At 43.4% G+C, this 25,466-nt stretch overlaps 1 protein-coding gene across 1 annotated transcript; it reads left to right on the top strand.

Annotated features, from left to right (window-relative positions):
• On the top strand, positions 1 to 23,795 carry FTSJ1 (FtsJ RNA 2'-O-methyltransferase 1). Its single transcript, XM_086940327.1, has 11 exons — positions 1 to 134; positions 6,240 to 6,376; positions 7,087 to 7,156; positions 7,291 to 7,393; positions 11,714 to 11,792; positions 13,973 to 14,025; positions 19,510 to 19,563; positions 19,696 to 19,798; positions 20,804 to 20,887; positions 22,095 to 22,198; positions 23,447 to 23,795. The coding sequence occupies exons 2-11, from the start codon at positions 6,256 to 6,258 to the stop codon at positions 23,666 to 23,668; spliced, it is 993 nt and encodes a 330-aa protein (XP_086796453.1). The 5' UTR covers positions 1 to 134; positions 6,240 to 6,255; the 3' UTR covers positions 23,669 to 23,795.
• Positions 23,796 to 25,466: the final 1,671 nt, after the last annotated feature.

The following is a 25,466-nucleotide window of genomic DNA, read 5'->3' on the forward strand; positions in this document are numbered from 1 at the left end:
CTTCCCGGCGATGGCACGGCCTCGAAGAGATTCCGTTCCAATATGTCAGCCACAGCCCGTGCATCCCGGAAGTGTTGCCGTTTTACGGTTCCCGAGGAAGGCACGGTCTCCACTGTCCCATTGTGACAAACCAGGTAACCTGTACGTTAGTGGTTTGGTTGGTTATCAGCAATACATCATATTTACATAGGTCACAAAGAATAATGAGATTCCGGGCACGTGGTGTCCTCCCATATAGCAAGAATATTTATTCCGAAAGTCAAAACGACCATTAGGGTTAAAATCCATTTTCTATTATAATGTTGGTCCTTTATAATGTTTTGTTGCTGAAATATGCTAAGTTGCAATGTCTGTGCCCCCAGGTTGTTTTAAGCAAGTTATCAAACTAATTATGACATCCCCGAAATGTATATCACACGAACAGATCTGACTTTATATATTGTTAATGTGACATCATCAGAACAGCGCATAGTGATGTCACACCAGGTGGTGTGGTTATGACTCTATTAGCAGTTGGAAAGCACGACCAAAACCAGCCTCTTTTAGGTCATGGAATGAGTGGCACCACAGTAAACATAAGATTGGAGGCAGATGAGAGGAGCTAATCCCATGGTATCTATCCACATCTCGTTTGATTATAGTGACTAGACTTTTAAAATTCAAAAACCTACTGACAGCAAGTACTACAATTTTGCTGAGGCACAGTAACTTAAAAGCGCTCCCCAATTTAGAAAGTTCCTAATAATGGTACCAAGATTGTTATTTTTGTAGTGATAACTGAAAACATTAAATGCAACATTGATGCAGAGTAAATGTCAATGTATATTATTTCTGGTGAGCACTACTAATTAATCTTGTCTGGGTACATTTAAAGACTCTTCTCCCTCTAGTCAATCCTAGTGGAAACGAACATTGGCAAAGCCAATAGGTCTCGCCAATGCCTTTTAGCCGTGTTGTACACCGTAGCACCGTTTTTAGTTACAGAATAGCAGCGCGCATACTGTATGTCCTCTATGGGCATTGATTCTGCCGATTGCTTCCCATTGGTTTCTTTGTGTGCTTGTCTAAATTCCTTTACTTTCTGTGGCTAATTTTCACATTTGTCCCTCCTTTCTGTGGGTGATCTGGCCCTGTTACATGTATTATTGCTCATCTGTTTATTTCGTTAAGTTTTTGCACTTCTTTTTGTTTCCTTGGGAAGGCGCTTTTATTTAATTATTATGTAAAGATTTATAAAGCGCACAGCTACCCAACAGGGTTTCTGGCATTAAGCAGGGTATGCGAGGTTGCAGTTCATTGAAACAGAGGAATTATACTTGGTTATAAAGAAAGGTCTTTAGCTTTTTACGGAAGGCTAAAAGCGACTGACAGATCCTAAGTTCCAAAGGAAGGGAGTTCCACAGTTTAGGTCCAAGATAGGAGGAGCGGCCTCTCTTACGGGTCAGCCGCACTCTGGGACCAGAGTAAAGAAAGAGGCTGTCTGAACTCAGCTGGCGGGTGGGTAAGGTTTGACCAGGCTTTGTATGTACGAGGGTGCCAAGCTATGCTTAGCTCGAAACATGTAACATAGAGCCTTGAACTCGATGCGTTTGTTTACCTTAAGCCAGTGAAGTAGAGGGGAGACAGACATGTCGAGGCAGCCGAAAAACCAGGCGAGCAGCAGCATTTTGAATAAGCTGTAAACGACGGACAGAGGCCTTGTCTGCGCTCAAGTACAATACATTGATATATTCCAGTCTAAAGATCACCAATGCCTGCAATACTGTTCTTTGGGCTGCAGGTGGAATTAACCAAAGGATTTTTCTTAGCCACTTGAGAACCGCAAAGCAAGTTGCTGTGACGCCGGACACTTGGGCTCTAAAAGAGAGATCAAAACACCTTGGACTAAAGTCGAACAAGAAACAAAGTTCAATGTTACTGAAAACAGATCACATTCTTGCCTGTTAGCTAAAGTTTAAGAAAATTAATGAACACTTTATAGTTTTGTATAATATTCTGGGAAAAATACAGTACACCAGTATTTAGTCTTAGCCTGTATAGTTCTGATAAATCAAGTGTTTTATTTCAATTTGGCCTCCACATTTACAAGAGCGCCGTTATACATAGAGATCTGGCGTAGCATTCTACAGTAACTCCTCTTTAACGGAGCACCTAAAAATTTACCCATGTGTCCCATGGAAGCAAACAAACATATTGGATGCTTTCTTGTCATGTGACTGTAACATTCGGTTTCTGCCAGTCGTCTGATACAGTTGCATCTGCGCTAGAGGTTGCTTCATGTCCATCCAGCAACATGTCAGGGATGGAGAGTTAGGCTTGCAGCCTGGTGGAGGATTTTGTGGTTGGGCAACAGGACAGCAAAACGGTAGAGGTGAGAGCAGGTCTGAGAGGCACAGGGGCATTGGGGCACTGAAATGACATTCTTTTGGTTAGCGCTTGTCTTACTTGCAGGAAAGAGCAGACTGCACATATTTCCCAGTCAGTGTGTAGATTCTTTTCTCCATCCTCAGGTATGCATTTCATGTTTGTGTAGAAGAAACGTATGTGCTTCCTTATCATGACCGAATCACGCCCACTGCTAATCACCCTCTACTTATTGGCAAGGTTTTTCATTTTGGATAAGTTATGTTCAACAGCGGGTTCTAGTAAAGTTGCATGTTGAGTGCAACTTGTTTGTGACCAAACGACAGTGTTGTTTTGCGTTAAGTAAATTATGTTGAGTGCTTGTGAATAGGTTCCCTCCGTACCACTCATCACCCTGCTAAGTGTCCAAGGAGTGTTCTCTTGGAGCCTGGATGATCCATTTCAAGTCAGAATATGAATAATGTTTTGGAGGCAGCATGGGTTTGTCAGCCGAGTGAATGAACAATAAAGATGCTTTAAAATCCTGTTATCTTGTCACATTTGCTTGGCTTTCAGAGACTGAGGTCAATAGTTGTCTTTATTTCTGAGACTGAAGTTGGAGGATTTTGTAAAGTGAATTGTGTGACAAGCACGCTGTGCAAAGCATGTGAAATGAAAAGGTTGCAAGATTTCAGGCTTTCTTTTCTAACACAACACTGAAATAGCTAATAAGTGAACTGTTCAAACATTTCAAATATATTTCACTAGTTATGAAGACACATTTTTATAATTCTGTGGTGAAATAAATATTCATAGGATCAAAACCAATTAGAACACTTTACTTGTTGATGTGCAACTGTTAAATATTTTTGCTGAAACCCAATTTCCAAACATTGTTTATGCGCTATTTAGTTTAATCAGCAAAACTACATTCGTGGGAACGTTTTGTAGCCATTTCAATGGGAAGTGTGCCATCTGTAAATGACAGTGCACTACTACATCATACTTTAGTAATATATTTATGAGAAGTTCGTTTTTAAACATGAACTGGGAAATATTCCTGCTCCTGCCCAGAAAACAATGCTATTAGTTAACTTGGAGGCAAGCAAGGGATCATGTCTACCCTATATATGGGCTCGATTCTTATTATCCATGGACCAAACGCATAGTCTAGTAAATAAAGGGTTTTATTATACATCAGAAATAGTGAACCTGCATTTTTGAAGGTGCTCTCTTATGTGATAATGACTAGAAAGGAGGCTTCATAATCCAAAATATTTGCCTAGGATCACAGTTTGAGACTAGTTCATGGTCTAGTACATTAGAGTTAGGTCAAGTAGATTATTCAAGTTACTTTTATGATTTTTTGAGTCCTGCGTGTGATGCCAGCTCTCTCCGCTTGCTCCTCCCTCAACTTTGAATCCGTCCTGCGTGACACCAAGGCATCTTTACTCGCTTGGACAAATCATTCCCTCTCCTCCGTGGGACTCATCGCGGCCCTCAATATGATACCTCTCCCCACATTATCCATCTCTTCCAGGCCAGCCCCTTGACAATTCTTAAAACCCGAGATCACCCACCCCCTAAGAGCCTTCAAGTCCTACATTTGAGGGGATCGGGATGCTCTAGGTTAGCCTCCCAGACCTGCACCCGACATCCCAGGGAGAAGGCGCTGGCGGGAACCCAACTTGCTCCGTTACTATCTAGCTTCCCAACTACGTTACATGATTGAATGGCTTAAAGGGGATACTGACAAACCTTGGTGTTTTATAGACCAGAACCTAGCATATACACCATTGGGCGAGGCCCTTTGGGTCCCAAGGCCTCGAGAAACTGGCTCCTGTACCTTCCACTTGTTATTAAAGTTACCTTGTTGCTATTAGACAGGTTTTTCCCTCCTTATCTTCCCCACTCGCTCCCGTCCTGGACAGCCCAGAGTTCTCTCTGGGAAAGTAGACTCTAGCCTTCCCCATAAGGAGGGAGAAAAGCTGCTTTAGTCTCTGAGATTTCCTCACGGAAGACCAAGTACATTTGAGGAACTCCAGCTTGACTGTGGGATACCGTAAACTGAATGATTTCACTCCGTTCAGTGGGATGGGATTTTTATCTCCCATCCGTGTGTCAAAGTGGGGGCCACCAGATCACGCACCCCCCTTCGAAAACCTTCTTCAGCATCTCACCTTCCAAAAGCATCTGATGTCTAATATTTACATCCTCTCTAATACCCGGACAACACAACCCAAAACACCACACTAGCTACACTGTGAGCGAGACCTACAGTTTACTCTGAACGCTAAACAATACCAGGAAATATTCAACTGTAACACTAATTTCACCAGACACATGAAGGGCGGTGAAATGCTATATAAAATTCTGTACAGCTGGGACGTCGGAGCCCACCGCCTGCATACGATCCGCACGGCATACCCCGCGAAATGCTGGTGCAGTTTTGGCGACACAGGTACTTTTCTTCACATCCTATGGACCTGCCCCCTCCTAGAGGCGTTTTGGGACACTATATTCCAGAAAATATCTGATTCAGGGCTGCTAACTTGACAAACTGAATTTGCCATACTGAGAAGACCTGCTGCTGGCTTTCATCCCCTCCATTCTACAGCAGGCAAATGTATCACTCATGTCTTTCTGGCTGCAAAGCTCACAATTCTTTCCCTCTTGGGGAGACTTGTCACCACTACGAACAAATACTGGCTCCATAAATTGTGGCTCTTGTTGAGCGATGAGAAGATCAGCCACAATATAGTGGACAAGCCACAACTCTTTCACAAACTCTGGGACCTTATCCTTCTTTACTTGAAGTCCGACTTTCTGGGCAAGACATGCCCCCAAAATCCCTGCGCCTTAGGCCTACTAGACACAACGCAGCTACCACGCACGTTACAGTGTCTATGACAGGCTGCATCACTCCCAACATTCACGCATAGGTGTGGAGGTTGGACTGGGGTGGGGACCATGTCGGTCGGCTGCTATTACACGCACTGTTTGTATACTCTCATATATAAAACTCCAATTAAAAACTATTGAAACATAAATATTTCGTAGGTATTTAGCGACTTGATTTAAGCACTTGTGTTATTAGTTGATCTTTTTATCGTTTATATTTGTGGCTCAGTATTTTTGTTGAAGATTGTAATGCAGTGAGAGCAAAACTATTGTCCTGGTGTTTCTGACATTGGAATTTAAGGCTCAGGGAATTGTGCCTTAAAGTTGTCTTATAACCAATAGCTGAAACTGTCATATAGCCACTAACCAGGGGGTGTAATTCCTGTATGATGATGCCTTCTTCCCGTTATCTTTCAATAATCAACTGGAACAAGGGTGCAGGTCTGAGCATGTCCACAGTCCCAGGTGAGCCATGTGTTTTTGCAGCTGTAGATGTGTAATTGGAAGGAAGGACTCCCAATATAGTTATCCATGGTTGGTAGTACGTGCTGGTCCTGTTTAGTTTCTAACCCTGTTGGTGACGATACTACTTAAAGACTGCAGCTAAACCCCTTAATTGACTGCTTCTACAGGCATTGTTCTAGATTCGCCTGATTTAAATGTCCACGGGTAGATTATTCCCCATAGCAGTGGAAGGCAGCTAGTCTGTTACTTGGTATAATTATTGGAACAGCTATGAAACCGCAAAAGCTCTTTAGTTTCCTCTAATTTCATCTCTACTTTCCGCTGTTTCCTCAAGAATTCATTGGCCATTACGATGATAATCCCTCAGAAGAAGAAATGATTTCAGTAAAGTTTTTTCACGAGCATGGTGAAGTGCCCTAAATGTGTAGAATGTTGTTTTAAACAGCGCAAACGTTCAATAGTAGACATGTTTGCTTGTACTCCATACCCAGCAGAATATGTTTAAGAAGGAATATTCTGGAATTTTGCAGGTGGTGCTGAGAGAGGATGGGCCGCTCTTCCAAAGACAAGCGAGACATTTACTACCGTCTCGCTAAAGAGGAGGGCTGGCGGGCACGTAGCGCCTTCAAGCTGCTGCAGTTGGATGAGGAATTCCAACTTTTTCAGGGTAAGCCAGTGCAGTCTGTCATTTCTTCTGCTTGACTGAATTAAGAAAATGGTTCTATGAAATAATCATACATAAAATTACAATGCTTGCAAATTGTTCCTTTGTCACTGGCTAAGATAGAGAAATATGGATCAAACTGAATTTAATCCCAATTTTCGTTTCCATTGACAGACTTGCTGTGACAAGCGTAAAATGACAAAGGGAAATATGCCTATGAAACGTTGGTCCAGGGAGCGTGGTGTTGTTTCACACTCACAGAATGCCGTATCCATCCATGGTTCTAGTTACATAAAACATCTTTTTCTTCAGAACGTTCTACACACTATAGTCCCACATGTAGAGTGCTGGTGTGTTCATTAGTTATCAGTAGATACAGACAGTGCTTTGGCCTATCCATGATCCAGCAGGTGTTTATTTCAGCTTCTGTAAGCATGCATTAGTCTCTGTTCTTTGCTTCTGGTAGCCTGAATTTACAATCCTTTAATATCCCAAGGCCTCCCTGCTCAGACTTCTAAGAAGGTCTGCAACATAAAGAGATACATCCGTCATGGTGGGAGATGTAAACCCTAGGCGAATGTGCTTTAGTCATCCAGTTGTTCACAACATATGCCCGAGGATGAGTGCCAGATTGATCCTAGGCTGTTGAGTTGTGATATAGTCTGTTGTGCCTTTACTGACCCACAAAGCTGAGCTTTCCCTTCCCTTCAAAGGTGTGCAGAGAGCTGTGGATCTGTGTGCGGCGCCTGGAAGCTGGAGTCAAGTTCTCAGTCGAAAGCTCAAGTAAGTGAAACAAGACCTAAAGCACTTGCTCTTGATTTTAGCTCATTGTTGTTCCGGTTGCATTGCTATGTTACTCTAATCATTAGCCACCAATTCCTTTCAGGTTTATTTCAAGCCTTATTCTCTTGCTCTAGGGGAACCAATGGAAAGAGTTCAGAGGTAAAGATTGTTGCTGTTGACCTACAAGCCATGGCACCCCTGCCGGGGGTGATCCAGATCCAGGGAGACATTACAAAGGTACAGTTGTTAGGTCGAGCATTCGAGACCTCTTGTATATACTTTAGTATATACTTACTTGAATGTGGACACGAGTCGGACGTGCGCTTTTTCAGTGTCAGATTTGTCCTTGTGAGCGCGCTTTTGCTGCTGGCTGTTTGCTGTGAATGTGTGCGAGCGCTTTCGCTTTTGGTTATGTCCTTTCCCTCACCCGTAGCTGTTAAAACACTCTGCCCCTGGCCCACATCAACCACATCGTTTTAGTAATCGCTGATGTTGCTCCAGACTTACTTCAAAGACCCTCTTCTGTATTTGGGCATTCTTCCCCGTGGTTACCGACTCTTGTTCCCCCAACCCGTTATTTCTCCCTCGCCCATTATTATTAACTCCTCCCAGCCTACTGCTACCTCCTTCGCCTCACTGTGCGCCCCCAGTCCTTATGTCCTCGGACCCCCCTCATACTGTTGCCACCTGACAATCAGGCAGTAGGATAAGTCCCGCCGGCTCTGCCCCTTCGCTTTCAGACCATGGTCGCTTACCTCCCCCGAGGCTGAGCTCCGGCTTTCCGGTTCAGAGAGCTGCTCCTCGGCCCCAAGTCCCGGTGAGTCGCGGCCCCTTTAGGGCTGGGCCACCGCGGCCTGGAACAATATTGCTTTCCTTTCCAAATATTTTGTGATACAAAGGTAAAGTGCCAGGCAGTATATTTTTTAACTCGTTTTTCTCGCTGTACGTTTGTTTTCTTTTGTGTCTATCCTGCTTTCATGATGCAGCACTCGAAAGACCCTTAGAGTATATTCACGCTACACAAAATAAATAAGCTAATAAAATAGAATCATGTTCTATTATTGTGACCAGAAAAACATGACGCTTCAGTATATTCGTAAATCATGTAAGGAAGAAGCTGTCTGCACGCCACTGCAGACTTCCTACTTAGCAAAATTCTTAGCTATGTATGAAGTTTGAATCAGCAACTACAACACATCAGATACAAATAGGAATAAACCGATCACGAGGGGTAGCAACTTTCTTTCACGCCTTTAATATCTTGCATTTACAACGTGGAAGTAACGCCACCTTGTGGAAAGTACTAAAATGTGTAGAAAGGAGACAACAGAAGAAAGGACTTCTTGGGGGTGTTTGTCCGACAAAATGTTGACCTCTGGTCAGTGAGAAACCGTTGACGAGTTCCCCACTGCATGTGCCTTTCCCTGAAACACGGAAACTGTTTTTTGCTGATGGCTTTGTATATTTGACATCTCTATAAGTCCGCTTGAATGTGCTTATAAATAGTGCAGGCTGTTTAAATGGTGACTATCGTCCGTGTATTTATTTGGGAAGTCTGTCCCTCACATTTGGAGGTAACCCAGCAACATGACGTTAAGGACTGTCATGCAGTTGCATGTTTCAAATGTGGCTTTTATGACTTGCCATGTTTTCTTTCTTTTTCGTAATTGGTCTGTGCTGGTGGCCTTCGCTGTTCCTTGTTTTTTATAGTCATTGATTCGCGGTAGCAGGACAAAGACACCCCCTGCCATGGCTTACATCCACAAATAGATGTATTTCGCCCCCATCCTTCCCACACAAACCTTGTCTTGCTTGATTCACGTGGCTCTTCTTTATAGGACTAGAAGTCTAACAGGAACTATCAGTACTGTATTGAAACGGCCTGCGTGGCATCAAGGTGTCTTCTCACAGTACCAGTACTCAGCGAAACACACTTTGATAACCGAGGAAAGATGTTATTCCTTTATCTCATCAGGCTTGTGAAACAGCCCTCCTCCCTCCCGGGGTGCTGTTCTGAATTAAGACACGCACTCTGTTGTCAGACATTCCTTTCAGGTTAGAGGCGTTATTCAGTATAAGAATCTCGACCTACCCAAATCTCTATCTATCTATCTATCTATCTATCGCCCTCACTCTATCTATCGCCCTCACTCTATCTATCTATCGCCCTCACTCTATCTATCTATCGCCCTCACTCTATCTATCGCCCTCACTATATCCATCACATCACAACAGCATCACTCAGCACCACCACAGCATCACTCAGGAGCACATTATGTGCTACCAAAGCATCACTGAACGTCACAGCATCACTCTTCGCCACCACAACATTACTCAGTGCCACCACAGCATCAATCTGTGCAACCATTCAACAACAACTATTTCAAATATGTTCTCTCAATGTTCCAAGCTTTATTACAAATGTCACAAAAAGATGTTAATATTTCACTTCTGTTCTTGGATTTTTGTCACAATAAAATACACTGAACATAATCTTCACAAAAGTTATTTACAAAAGTTTAAGCTATTGCCATTATAAATTACAATAACTTTTATTTAAGTATTAATTATAAAAAAAATGAAAAGCCTTTGTTATTTGTAATATCAATACATCTAAGTCACGTAAATAGAACACATATTGCATTACAAATGCTATAGGTGTCACATTTGCGAAAGTTAAAACTATTGGCATTTTAAATAACAAAGCTATTAATTTTGCTGTTTTCAAAACCAACACATAAATAAATAATTTGTCATTTACAATACCAATAGCTCAAACTGTCCTAATGCGAGACCTATTGCATATGCTTGTTTTTTTCCTATTGTTACCCACTGCCATTTCATCATTTGTTCCCTTGTGTTTTAGACTAACAGGGTTTGTTGATTAGTGAGGTAATACTGTATCACCACCTCTTGAACTGGACTTTGACTGCACACAAGAACGTGTACCATGTATTTAATCCTCTGCCATATTCTGCTGTCCTTGCTGCTTCTTTGAGCAGTTCAGAGTAGGTGGCCTTCGTTGCACCATACGACATGGGAAGGCTCTGCTTCTGCCTCTAGTATGTTTGGGGTAAATAGACTCCATCTGTATTTTTATACATTACTACCTGCAAATAAAGTATGATTTCAAGCAAAAAGATACATGGTAAAATTACAATTAAAAACATTTAAACCCCCTATTTCACTTTAACATTATTGAGCAATCAATAGATGAGTTGGAAACGGAGGAATAGGTGGGCTGGGATGAGAGCGCACAGTAGAATGTGGTCAGAGCTTGGAAGCCAGGAAGGTATAGCTGGATTGGGACTGGAGTTGGGAATAGTAAGAGTCTGAAGTCAGGAGGGGAGCAGTGCTGTAGTCAGGAACAAGGTTCTCGAATGGACTAAACTCAGATACAGGAACAGAGTGGGCTCAAATAAGCAAATGCATTCTGATGGGGGAAGGTAGTAGGAGGGAGGACAGAGCTGGAATCAGAAAGATGAACAGAACCAAAGTTGAATTGCGTGTAAAGGCAAACTCCGTGGGTGTCAGATAGGAACAAGGAGTGAGTGAGTGGGATGTGGAACAGGGTGAGATGGTGAAAGAAGCAGGGTACAGAAAGGAAATTGGAGCAGGAGTTGGGCAGGAAAATGGGTCAAGGATCTGGAAGGGGATGGAAAACAGAGTGAGATGTGGTATGTAGCAGGAATTGGATGGGGAAGGGAGCGGAATGGGTTTGTGACAGAAGCGGGAGTTGGCAAGCCCGAGGTATTCTGAATGGCAACGCAGCAGGAGTCAGAAGGGCAAGACACAAGTTGTCTGAATGGGCTGGGTGTGAGATGGGAAATATATTAGGAGTGAGATGTCGGAAGAAAAAGTGGGAATAATGCATGTGGGGAGCGCGAAAATCATGCGAAGAAAAATCAGGAAGAAAAAGTGGGGGCAGAAGTGGGATGTGGAAAGGGGGCATCAGTAGGAAGTGAGGGTGGCAATCAGAAGTAGTGGTCAGCAGTCGGAAGGCGTGGGGGTAGTCTCAGATGGGGAAAGGGGCAGAAGTCTGATGGTGAAGGGAGGAGTCGAAACTGGTTAGGAGGGAGAGTCTGATCAGGAATTGACAGGGAGTCTGAAAGGGGAAGGTGGGACAGAGGCTTTATGGATTGAAATCTGGGTGAGACTTTACAGGAGCCAGGATTAAGGTCTGTTAAAGCCTTGCTGGTCCAGGGGCACAGAGTTTCAGTAAAGAATTGGCCTCATAAGGTGTTTGAATAAAGCCAGTGGCAGCTTGGGAACGTGAGCTGTTTGATGAGAACAAAGCTTGGGAGATTGGTGGATATTGGATGAGAACCAATGTAGAAGTGTGGATGGAAACCCATGGAGAGTGGCTGTACTCTACTATAGTCGGTGTTTTTTTGAATTGATATGTGTGACAAAACCTTTTCTCTCCCAATGGCAACTGGGCCATTTAATTATTTAGCTTCCTGGCCTTTCCAGAGGATTTAAAATTAAGAGGCTGAGGCCACCCACTGTGAAACGTGTAAGTAGAGCAGGAATTTCTGAACTCTTATTTCCTTACAGGTGTCCACTGCGCAGGAGATCATTCGGCATTTTGAAGGACAAGCAGCAGACCTGGTGGTGTGTGATGGAGCCCCAGATGGTGAGAAACTCGCTTTTCATACCAGGCCCTCTCCCTGCCAGAGTCACTGGCATCTACACTTTAGAGGCCCATGACGTACTTGCTTGTCCTGCAGCTGATCTTCTGAATAAATGTCATATTGCTCAAGCGCACAACAGGTCGATGTCGACCTAGAATTCAGCCTCTGGCTTGTCCCACTGTCCTATTCTTTAAGTCATGGCGTGCGTTTACTGAAAGTTGAATGTTGTGAGCCGAGCAGTGAGAAGTGTTTGTAAACTTTTGCTGTCCCCTCATTCTGAGTGGTCCAGTGAGGGATGTGATAATTATTGCACATGTTAAAATCCAATACACAGTTTCATTAATTATTTCTTATTTCTTATGGTAAATTCTTGCGGATACCTCGCTTTAGGAATACCCTCCTAGGCTTTAGACTGGACTGGAAAACGTTTTCTCCACCAATGAGTCTCCAGTGCCCAATGTAGGTGCAACTTGCCATTAGCCTCAACTCCGCCCTTTAGATGTAACTTCACTGGGGTATAGTAGGTACCACCCGGCATGCTGGAGTCCGTTCCTGTTTTTTCACTGCTCATGAACACAAAGTACTTCAGACTTCAAACTTGCAGACTGTGCTGTAAGAAGATGTAACTGTATGTAGGGTCTGGGGTTGGGACTATTGGGCCTCCGTGCAACCAAAAGCCACCAGGGAGCAGGAGGCCAAGACTTTTGGAGACGTACAAGTGGACTCCCTCTTTCAAAGATAAATCGTCTTTCAAGGAACATTATTCTTAGAGATATTCCCACAGAAAAAAACACAAGAAGAGCCCTAGGAAGGAAATGTCTATTTCCTTGGGGAAGCCATGAATTACTTTCACCATCTGGAGTCTTAACACCATTCCCTGATGCTGGGTTAGTCGTTGATATAAGTCTACCTCTGGTACCTTAAGAGATTAAACCAGAGTCCTCGGTCCTTCAGATGACCACTGAAGGCACCCCCAAAACCTCCCAGGGCAGCAAACCCACATCACCATCAGCAGCTCTGGACACCATTGTCCTCTGTGCTCTGCCGTCTCCAAGCTCCTCTGACTTCTGCTTCTCCCATCATTTTCTGGTGGGTGGGAAGGATTCCTATTTTATCACGCAGAGGGAGGTGATCACACCACCCTACCCTTCCTGTCCTTTCTAGAAGAGCACCCTCTCTCAGAGCATGCTTGCCTCCTTCCTTTAGGAGGTAGTCCTCACCTTCCTAAAAATAGGGGCCATAGAAGAGGTGCACAGGATTTTCCTTGCTTTACTCCTTGGTCCCTAAGAAGGATGGAAGCCTGCGCCTATCCTGGGTCTCTGCCTTGTGAGTCTGTTCATCAGGCAGGACCAGTTAAATATGGTGTCCCGGGCAAGGGTCTGTTGGCTTTGAATTTGGAGATTGTTTGTTTTCCTCTGGTCTCCAGGACACTTATCTTCATCCTTTAATTCTCCTCTCCCTTCGGCGCTACTTGAGGTTCGCAGTGGATGTCCCAACACTCCCATTCGGACTGACAAAAGTCCCATGCTTCTTTACGAAGCTGCTGGTGGTCGTAGCAGCTTCATTGGGGAGATCCTGAGTCCATGTATTTCCATCCTTGGATGACTAGTTGGTGAAGGCAGAGTCCATGATGCTGGTACAGGGCCATTCATTTTAATTGTACAGAACCAGACCTTTTAGGAGCTCAGATTGTCTCGCAGCTGGACACTTGGTCTCAAAACCCACCTGGATATGACTGTGCGTGGAGAACATTCATGCACCATGTTGCACTATCATTCTGCGTTCTTGTTCACAGTCCAGCAAGTGAAGTCAGCCAGGCTGGGAGATTAATAGATTTAGATACACACATTTGCTTTTTGCTTCACCAGCTCCCTGCTGGGGCAGGATGTGAGGCTTTGATGTTGTAGGAATAACCTGGCATGGATGGGTTGGAACAGCGCAGGTTTGTGAAAAATAGAAAACATTTGGCCTGTCCTGCTCTGGATTTTGATGTCCAACCTATACTAAGGATACCCGAGTGACCATGATAGTCACTTTTTATGAACCTCAAACTGTTCTTTGCTCTTCTCGACTGGGTGCTTCCAATGGAAGACTGATCTCTTATTCTGTTGTTGTTGTGTGGTTGTGGGTGTTGGGGGTGCGCAGTCCAATGGCTATTATGTTCTTCCTACATCTCTTTCAGTGACTGGACTTCATGACATTGATGAATACATCCAGGCACAGCTTCTGCTGGCGGTAAGTTCTAGCTCCTGAAAAGTAACATGCAGGTCCATTAAAAAAAAAAATATATATATATATATATATATATATATGTCTTTATATCTTAAGTAGTGCACTAGTGTCTGAATCCTATTAAATGATGTGACTGTTGTAAACTGAATTGTTAAATTATCAACAAGAAACACCACTGTTGTGGTTTAAGCTCCCACACCGTGAAATGACGAATCATGAGATTACTCTTAGTAGATGGGCACCCGCAGCAAGACCTTCCTTGGAGTAAAGTGCGTGTGGATGTGCGGCAGCATATTGATAAATAAGTTACAATACTCAAACTGAGAAAGTTGTTAAAAAGCAATCTAAATGACTAACGTTGCACAAACATCAGTAAATCTCAGTGGGGGACCAAGTGATAAATCAAACAAGCATTTGCAATGCTATGGGTCTCGGCTTTACAAGACTTTGAGCTATTGGCAATGCAATAGCTTAAAGTCTCGCAAATGCGAGGCCTTTTGCATTGCAAATATTTTTTTGTTTACTAGCGTCCATTAGGCGCTTTCAGATTTATGGAGGGCACGCCCCTTTCTTTAGACAAGCTGTGTCTAAAGAAAGGGGCGTGGCCAACATTAAAGTGAAACTGCTGCATGGGACGGACGCTTTGTCAAAAAAAAAAGTATCTTGTTTGTCAAGTTGATAACAGATGTTTTTTTTTGTAAAAGCGCCCATGCCGCGATTTTACTTTAATAGCGGCCGCACATCTTTCTTTAGACGTGGCTTGTCTAATGAAAGGGCCGCGGCCTCCATGAATGTGAAAGCGCCACATGGATGCTAGTAACCAAAAAAATAATAATAATAAGTAAGCGCGGCCCTTATACTTAAAGCAGACCGCACTGCTAAAGAAATAAAGAAAGAAACGCAGACGCTATAGTTAAAGCAGACAGACATTAGTAATAGGGCCAATTCATTAAACAAAATAGCGCTCACAGACCAGATAAAGCAGACCGTGTGACAAGACAAGTACAAGGTCCGGTCATTGTGGGAGGTAACAAATGCAGACAAGGCGTTACCAAGGAGGGACTAACAAGCCTAATAACGCCTCGGAAGCCAGTGTTTACGAAGGATAATGACACAAGGCAATTGAAAATGTGGGCGGGGCTTCAAAGCCTTACTCCACTATGGCATGCCTAACAACAGCGCATGCGCTGCGCAATCTCGCCCAAAAAATGAAGTGGGATTTTTTTTTATCAGAGGCAGTACAGTCTTCAAAAGTAACCACATGAATGCTGTGTGTAAATGTAAAAAATGGCCATTGGATGGCAGCAAAAGATTAGGTTTAGGCAATGAACCAAAATTAATACCCTAGCCAAAGTCATGCCCACTTCTCTTTCGGACCCGCTTCCCCAAGCAAACGCTTATAAAAGAAAATAGCTTTTAGGAAAATTATAATATATTTTCATGTTTTGATAGCAGCCATTGTAACTAAAGGTCAAGGTGTTCAGAAACTGACCAGCAGTTCTCTAACTATTTCCTTGATTGAAAAGTTTCCAAATTTACAGTGAATGTTCTTTGGACATCAGGCCAGTGGTTTGATTGAGAAAAAGGGTTTTGCTCACTTCTAGTCTGGACCACAGCTAAAATTCCAGTTACTGTTGGTTTTGCTATTTTTCTTTTTCCAAGATTAGCCTAAAGAGGCAGAGATTCGAGCTGAAGCTGGAATCTTAATCCTCAGTCCTTCAAGCGATAGGCAGAAATCTTCTCAAGTCATTGTCTTATGTCTTTTCAGTTTCTGTAGCACTCATCCAAAGGCCAACCTCCTCTGGCCTTTTTATCTTCAGTGTAAAACACACACCCTCTAGAGACACCTTTCATCCCTTCCCAAATTCCTGTGTTTCAAAGGAGGCCAGTGTTGTGGCTTCCTTAACCCCCATAGTCGCCAGACCAAACTGGTTGTCTCAAAGTTAGGCATATACATTATAAAAGCCACTTTTGAAGCACATACAATCAAAACCCATTGGCATATCTGTGTGTCATACCCACAGGGAAGATGGGGAGGCTTCTGGGCCTCAACCATGGTTGTTGTGTTAGTTTGCCACTGGTGTCCATTTTAATATAGCTCTGCCAACTGGGCCAAGTAGCACTCTTTCCGCACTTGACTGTCAGGATAGTACGGGTGAACAGTCACAGGTTTCTCAGAGAAGTAATATGGGTACCCGTGCTCAGAACTCAACAATAACTTCAGTGTCCAGCCCATTGCTTGTCTTTTAAGAAAAGAGTACTTTTTATTCACTCAGCAGTACTAAATACTACAAAATGTACTCTTGTTTACAGTTCCGTGATCCTGGTTACAATTCTGCCTCTTGGCGATACACCTGCTGGTTACCTTTGTGCTAATCCCACTTGGGTGACCCCTTGGTAGCTTGTCCTCCCACTAGTTCGGGCAGTAGCGTGAATCCTGCTCGAGATGGTGGGTTAATTACCTCACAAGTCAACTGTGGTCTCGGTGTACGTGTCTGAAGATTCTTACCCCTGCATTGTAGTGGGTGATGTGTTAAGTCTCTTGTGCTTCTCCTGAGCAGAACTGGTGGCCGTGCCGTCCTAATGCAGGTGGAGGCTTACAGTGAATAAAGACTGTTTCATGGGCCTCCGAGAATGCAAGTGCATCCCACATCTCCATGGATTAGGTTATCCGGCTCGTTCTGCCGTGAGTAGTGGCCTGGGTGCTTATGTGCAGGCCCAGTTGCTGCTACAACTGACCACAAGATGTCGTAGACCCAACAGTGCTATTCAACTGAATCGGTTACAGGCCTGGCAGAGCCGTCACAGTCACCGGGGCAGTCATAGCCCTAATTGGCCATTGAAGTCACCATGCCATATGTAGCTCTGATCAAGCTGCTGCAGGCAGTGGCAGCCCCAATAAGCCCAACACAGATAGTTGTAGCCCATATGAGGCCAATGCAAGCAGTTAGCCCTGATCAGGATGATGCAGGTAGTTGCAGCCTTGATCAGACTAACACACTCACAAAGGATCCTTGTAGGAGAAACTGGGAGACCATCTGCAGCCCGGGCTGCTCCTCACTTTGCTCTCAGGTAGCCCACTACCTCTGGGTATCCTTTAGTCCCTGGGACCCGCTGGGCTTCTCCTCTTGGACAGTTTCTACTCCAGGAGGGCCAGCCAGACTCCTTCCTTGTTCTAAGGAAGCAGGCGCCTAGGCACTAGGTAGATCCTCATCTCCTCCAGTTCAAAGGGCAGATCTCTGGTGATGTTCCTTTCCACACTTCAGGGGGACTGGCTGTCGGGCAGCTATCAGGCCTGGTGACACACCAGCCCTTCAGGTACTTCCACAGCACTCCCTTACTTGTTCATGAAGGGCTTGGAACTTGAGCAATATGGGGTAGTTTGGATCTTACTTTTATATACGTTTTCTCGATGGGTGATGTGAGTCCGGGGTCTCAAACTTTAGAACCAGTGTCGGGGGGTTCTCTTATGTCCCACACAGCCTTTTTGCAGAGTGATGCTTCCACAGCAGATAGCACTAGGGTTGTTTCAAAAAGTGCAGCATTCTCAATACAGGTACAATGAAATGTGAGGTTTTTGCACTATGCTGTCACCAGCATCTACGAAGAAGCAATCTGGGATAGACAAAAAGGACAGCCTGAACTAGAAACTTCCTCACCTAGCACAACGGAAATCCTAGTCCTACCATCCCAACCCCTACCATCAACCAAATGCAGGGATCAGGAAGAACCGATCAGAAGCCCCCTTACTAGCAAAAGTATTTATGGAATTTCTAATGGAAGTTCTACCTCCACCCTCCTCTCTATAGCGTCTGCATCTCCACCACCCAGCCACAGCAATGCAGGCGCGGCACCAACACTGTCTCGGAAGGCAATGTTCTATATATTGTGCTGCGCCAATCCAGAGGCATCCAAAATAGATCGCTCACACACACCGGTTTACTGCTGCCCACTTTATACACACATAGTGATAATGCCGTCACATAAACCCTGGATGCCAGCCCCAAGTTGTGGCCATAGGCATAACAGCAGAACGTTACACAAGAAGGACCTGGTGGCCACGCTCTCAGTAACGCAGACAAAATGGTGTGGTCAGACTATCAAACTCAAACACATGCGCCCCTCCCACCTCCGCTTTATGTGCTGTACCTAGGACATTCATAGTAGTCCTTGTTTCCACTATGAGGGCATGCTTGGTGCAAACCTCTAGGTCATAGGCCAAGTCCTGAACCTCACATAGTCAGGGACAGGCCTAGATAAACATGCTAGAGTAGCATGACACTAGGGCCAAAATTACTCCGAAACCAGATGTACGCAGTTAGGTGCACAGGGCAGGGAAAATGCCCTTATATGATGCAGGGGACATCCACATCCCAGCACCATGTTTATCGACGGTTTTTATTTTCCCTAATAATAAAACATAAGAATTACTTTTCTAACTGAGCTGCAACTAAAGTTATGAACAAGCTCATTTTTGACACTGCACATGCTTAGAGAGCAGCTTCACGTGCAAAATAGCACTTTAGCCCTTGTTACTACTTTTAACATTTATTTTATATTTATTTGTTACAATTTGTAAAGCGCGCAAATACCCGGGGGTATGAGCAGCATCCTGTTATGAATGGGAGCATTTCTAAGTTATTTAAAGTATTCAGTATCTTGGACTTACATTTACAAGGTACTGGGACCACTATTGTGTATATAGTGTTACATTTTTTTGGCAGCCAATCCTAATCTGAAGAGTGACATGGCTGTCTCCAAGCCCATCACATCAGGCATGTTCCCAATGTGGAAGGCGAAAGCTTCAATACTGGTTCTATGGGGTTATTTGAGTTTTAGGCAGCCTGTACTGTTTGTGTGCACTTAATACTGACTTATAAAGCAGTAATATTTGCCAATTTGTTCCAAAAGAGCTTCCGTGCAGATCTACAAATAATGACAAAATCGATGGGGAAAATATGAAAAGTTGATTTCCTATAACTTGCAATGATGATCCGCAATCACAGAGGCCTTTTGCCTTGTTTGACAAAACGTTTCCTTTGTTGTTGACATTTGAACTTCATCAAGGCTTTTAGCTGTCCCACAGAGAGCCAGGGAATGATAGCGAATGTGAGTTTTCATCGGGAGCTCTGTTAATGGTCTCTTGAAGTGTCTGGTTGAAGCTTTGGGATCCATGAGCAATGCCCTATTCTTTTCTGAAACTTCCTCCACTCCCTTACCAAATTTATCCCAAGTTTAGGGATTAGATTTCTCGCATACTATCCGTAACCTGCAGTTAAGGAGAGTAGGCAAAGGAAGTTTAAATAACTTTCTAAGGAGAACATCATTTAAGCATGCAGAACTTTGGGGAAAATCCCAAGTGCTAGACTTTGAAAAGCAGTTGGGAACTAAGCACTGATCACTAACCGAAAACTCAGGCGATACCTCTGTTCGACTTCAGTTTGGAGTAGGCTTTGGTTTCATCAGATTTCTTCCTCTCCCATATAGGCATTGAATATTACCACTCACGTGCTGAAGAGTGGGGGCACCTTTGTGGCCAAGGTGAGTCCAGGGTGGGTTAAGCACTTGCTTATATGTTTTCCACTTTCTCCTCTGTGGATCTCTAAATGCAAATCTAACTATCTGTCTCTTTTCTCCACCATTTTTGCATTCCTTTTTTACATTTTTTTTTAGATCTTCCGTGGAAAGGATGTGACTTTGCTCTACTCCCAGCTAAAGATTTTCTTCAGGGAGGTGACATGCGCTAAACCCCGCAGCAGCCGAAACTCCAGCATTGGTTGGTGTTTATATTGTGCTTGAGAAGCCTTCCAGCTAGAGCTCATGAAGCAGCTTGACTGAATGGTGCAAGTTAAAAAAAGCAATGAAATATTAGCTACTGAGTCTGTCACTGTAGTTTAATCCCTGCTTGTTGCTCTTTCTGCACCGATCTTTTCACCCTGAAATCTTCACCGCACACTCACGTTTTCTACCACCCTCCCCGTCCACTCTTCTCAACTCTCACATCAGCTTAGTCCACACCCAAGCGCTTTGTTTTCCGCAGCTAATCTGTGGTGCCTGAATTTTTTTAGAAGCCCGTGCTAGGCCTCTCATCACTTATATTTCCTTTCTGCTCATTGAAGAGTACCCGGCTCCAACCTCACCTAAGGGGAAAGAGACCAGACTTTCACTTGCCTCTTTGTGTCCGCCACTTCCCGGCTCACTCTTCCTTTTGCACTGACCTCTGCCTCTCTGTGGTGACTTATCATCCTGCTCTTGCAGTTTGCTGCTTAGAAGCCATGGGGGCTACAGGCCGATGCAGGGTAAGGAGCAGAGTTAGGGATGCAGTTGCATGGCTGGAAGAGATGGCTGGGGTTACCAAAGAAATACACAAATGTACTTATTAGATGTGCTTCCACTTCCCTAAGGCTCAATTCCCAAATAGGACACACGGGTCTGTAGAAATTATGTATGGCCACAAGAGAGTAATGCAGTAAAGCAAACCTTCTGCTATGAATGCTCACCTGGCACTCTTGAGCGGGACAGTCCTTTGGACAGTTTCACTTTATGGGGAACTTTCAATCTCCTGCTGGTGAACATTGTGCTTTGTGTGTCTGAATGCATGCAAAAGGGCGACTCACTAGAAGATGCTACTGTTTTGCTTGTATCAAACATTGGCCAACCTCATTGTGTTGGTTATGTCTACTTCCATTTACTGGAGCAGTGCGTGGATCAATATAAAGTATGTAGCTAGAACACTGCCCTTGATTTGTATCTCATGCTGTCTCTCTTTACTGCTCCCCAGAAGCCTTTGTGGTGTGCCGAGGTTACTCCCCTCCCGAGGGCTATGTGCCGAACATGTCCAACCCCCTCCTCGATCATTGCTATGGTAAGACGCATTAAACCCTCTATATTTTTCCTCCACGATTGGTGTACTTATAGTAGTAAATGTATTCATTACATGCCCATTTGTGCTTCATCTGAGGTTGCTCATGAAGAGAATGGAACTTACAAGTATAAGTGGCGCTAAATTTGAAGAATCTAAGATTTGGGGGGGGGGGTAATGACTGGTAAATTGCTTCACAGTTGGCTTCCTTTGCCCTTTTTGTGGTCCTTTGCTCAGTCAATGCCCTGAGCGGAACAAAATAAAATAAGGGGGGTGTCCTGCAGTAAGGCCAAAGGATAGTCTGTTGAACAATTATGACATGTGAATGACCTCATGTCACCCTTTGACTTTCTAGATGTAGTCTTCAAAACGACCAGCCAAATGCACTCTCTTTTGTGAGTGCAAGTAGAGCAGCCCTACTCAGTGTTGCATGGAGCCGGAAAGAGACCGTTTTCTCGTAAGGTGTTGATCCATACTGAAGTTCCCCAATGCCAGGAGCTGTCGTCTGTTCCACAGGTTAACACCTGCTCTAGTCCAAAGATCTTCCTTCTTTGTTTTCACAAGAGCAGTCACTCTGTTCCCAGTGGTGGTCTTGAGGGTGACCTCTCACTATTAGCTCAGTCTTTCTGTTCCTTGAAAGTTCAAACAAACACCAGAAATGTACTTCTTTCTTTCCCATTTATGAGCCTGTATACTGGAGAACTTGAAATGGAAACTTCTGGCACGGCTATAGTCGTGAATAGGTTTGCATTCCAAACTTTAGTCGGGTTCCTTGAGCAGGGGTGGATGTTTTGTCGTAGTCTGACTCAGAGTGCCATCTCCAGGCAGTAGGTCAGAATCACCATCCCGCTTCAGCTTACAACTAAATTGGATTGCCCTTAAACATTAAATAATCTTTGCAAGGGTGACTGGGTGATGTGCGCTTCGACACTTGGTATTAGGTAAGAGTTTAGGGCCAGAGAGAAAGCGGAGTGTTGTATGACACTGCTTTCTGAAGAGGTCTTTACAAATCCTCTGCTGTGCTCTTTGAGTTGTGCTTGTGGTGATGAGGCATTTCATATTGGTTGTTGGTGTGTCTAATTGATGTGGTGCCCACTCGTGCCCACCTCACTCAGTTTGTACAGTTGTGGCTCATGTTTATATTGAGACTAAGGCTCTAGCTGTTTATTATTGTAATCTGAGGTCTTGTTGGTTCTTTTCCTGTGCTTAGATGTGGATTTCAACCAGTTGGAAGGGCCAAACCGTGTAATCGTCCCGTTCCTGGCCTGCGGGGACCTGAGTGCATATGATTCAGATCAGACCTATCCCCTTCAGGTGAGACCACAAAGGAAAACTCTTCACTTACAGTTTTGTAGTCTGGGTATTTCATAATGGCCACTCCAGCTTCACTTTCTCATTTACAATGTTCCCATTTGGGTTTCACAATGTTTATTTCCGCTACTGTAAAAAGATGTTAAATCCAAAATCGAGTGGCTTGCTTTCTCTGGGGACATGTGATAGTCATGAAACAGGTGGTTCTCTTTTCCACTGCTCTGATTGGCTAAACTGCGGCATACGTCAGGGTCTAATATCAATCCCACAGAGAAGACCGTGCCCTCACCAGGTAAGTCATAAGGTACTAAATATGAAAAATAGAACTGCAAACCTAGATATTACAAAAGAAAGAAGAAATGTAAAAAGTAAAGGGACCCACAGTGAATACAGATGAATAAATGACATTACAACACATACCATTACAACACATATTTGTGCAGCGGAAGCCATTACAACGCATGTTAATAGAGCTCCATAAAAAGTGCCATTACACCGCCGACTATTACAGCTCATACCACTACAACGAATGCCATTGCAAAGCTTAATAATTACAGTATAATAAACGTACAACAAAATTATGTGCGAAAACACTGGGGAAAAAGTGAAAACAATAATACTTCGAAACCTTTTTAAAATGTTTAATATTTCTACATATACATCCTAGTTTATTTTTTAAAAAACAGTGTACAATGATTAGCAAACTCAACATATACATAGAAAGCATAAAAACTGGATGCCCTTCCATGTGTGTATTGTAATAACACTTTCGTTGTTATTGCTGCCGTGTAAAGACATTACAATGTAATACAAGCGTTGTAATGGATGCTTTACATACAGATATAATGCTGTAGTGGCCTTTTAAGGTTGCCTGGCTGTAAAGTACTTAACAGTGAGTGCTTCCTTGGTCACTAGAGTTCGGAAACTCAATTGAGGGTATCTTTTATTTTGTTTTTGTCGCAGAACTCTCCAATAATGTTTGACTTGGGGCAAAATATGCATCTGTGTTCCAAATTGGTTACTGTTGCTAAAACAAATAGCAAAGTGTGATGCACTATACTAGTATAAGCATGTGCTGTTTCCATCACAAATAGAGCTAAAACATGTGGCAAAATAGACAGAAGTGTTGAGGACACTGTGACTTTGTTAATGATGGTGGGGCGAGAAAGGTCATAAGACATGTCTTAACAACGGGGATTTAACTTCCCAGTTCCAAACTAAAACTGTGCTTCTCCCATTCCTGTTCCTTAGCTGGAGCCCGGCAAGGAGTACACATATGTACCTCCAACGCAGCCTCCTATATGCCCACCCTACCAAGAGGCCTGCTTTTTGAAGAAAAACAACCTGTTATCCAAGGAGAAGGGGCCTACCCTGTCAGAGGCCAGCACCGAGCTTCCCATGTCCACTTCTGAGGAACCGAGTCCAGAGACCCATGTGGAGGCTGGTGTTGAAGCTCTTGTTATTGCCCCTTAGAGGGGCCGCTTTCAGTGTTGCTGTACATATATGCTGTTTTTATTCTGTTTATCTTAAGTGATTTGACTTTCTGTGCACATTTTAATTCAGCTTTTAGTATCTGTAAATAAACAACTACAACACAGTTTATTTTCTTAAATCAATTAAAGTGTTTGCTGAAGTTTTTCTTAAGCATGAGACAAGGATTGTGGGCATTGCTTGCAAGACTTTTGCTGCAAACCACCCTGTAGCAAAAAAAATGAATCTCGTTTCCACACCTTTCCTCATTTCATAAGTAGCTTTGTTTCGACACAAATTATTGTGCTTGTGGCTTTGAATTTTCTGTTATTAAATAAACCACTTCCCTCTCTGTTACTTTACTTCTGGTTGAACAAAATACTTCAGCAAAAGGTGTGTGCGCTAGATTTAGTGGCAGTCGCCATTGTGTAGATATAGTTAGTTCAGAGAGTATTTAAAGGAAGACAATTCTTCGTTTCACTGATAACTTAGGGACCTTTTGACGAATACGGACTAAACTTTCCAAACGGTTCATCCACCTCCACTCCTTTCTGGAAAGTCTTGCGCTGATCCATCAAGTGGTGTCAAGAAATGGTGGAGTCCCAAAAGTTGAATCCCATGTTAATTCACATAGGAAACTTTGGGATACAGAAAACGATCATCACTGAACAGACTTATGCAAAATTTGGCAGAAAGTTAGAACTATACTAAGAAAGCATACCTTACATTATTTGACATAAATCAGTTCAGCAGTTTCCAAGAAATTTGCATTGAAAGATGTGCGCAGGGTGGTCTTAAAGGGGTTAGAAAGTTAGGTATGCCTGGATTGTTGGTGGCCAGATATGCTTTGATTGGCCACTTTAAAGGGAGCTAGTCCTGATTGGCTGGCCAAACCCGGATTAATGTGCTGCGGCAGCCATTACAGGACTCTGCGACATGGTCTTTGCTTTACCCCTGTCTCTTGATTGGCTGGCCACAACTTGGACAAAAAGTGGTGGTCATTACAGGGCTTGGGAACATGGTTCTAATTGAAAAGCATGTATTGAAAGCCTGTGTTTAGGCTTGCAACAAGAAGCAAATAGAAAGGTGATTACAGTTTTAGTCAATTTAATAATCATTTGTTGGGGTATCATAATTTCAGGAGTTATGTTGTAAGGTGATATAAGTTTCAACTGATTTATCAAGTTTATTATAAATCATGCAGAGCTGATAAAGACCATCACACATTATAAAAAAAACAACACAATAATAAAAAATCCCCAAAATTAATACAAATCTATTTCCAGTAGTTAGTGCAAGAGTAAAAAAACCAGCATAGGCTAAAAATACTAACAAAAATTAAAGCTCAGAAAAGATAGAAGTACACTTATGGTATTATCAATGTTCGGGTGCTGCACTATGTTATTCTAGGGTCTGCTAGTCTATCAATGCAAAGAAAATCTACTTTGGATTGCTGAACTCAGAGTTTAATCTAAGCAGGTTCTAGATAATTTATGCTTAGCCTGTTACTTGGAGATTTGCGCATGTCCTACATTTTTCTCCAAAATAAGCATGGGATTTGTAAAACTGGCATTCAGCCATCTGTTGGCTGGGTTCAGTCCCTCTATGACCGCTTGTCAGCACGTCTGGACTGGGAGCTAGTTACATAATGATCGAAGCATAAGGCGCTGTTCTTTTAAGAGTACTGGAGAAATTATACCTGTTGCGGGATTTCAAAGACTTCGTCTTGGGTCAAGATGTTTTCATCTTGGAATCTTTAGTGGAAGAGAGTTGGGTTAAAATCAACAATTAGTAAGAAATA

Source organism: Lissotriton vulgaris, chromosome 10, assembly GCF_964263255.1.
Source record: "Lissotriton vulgaris chromosome 10, aLisVul1.2, whole genome shotgun sequence".
Taxonomy (NCBI): Eukaryota; Metazoa; Chordata; class Amphibia; order Caudata; family Salamandridae; genus Lissotriton; species Lissotriton vulgaris.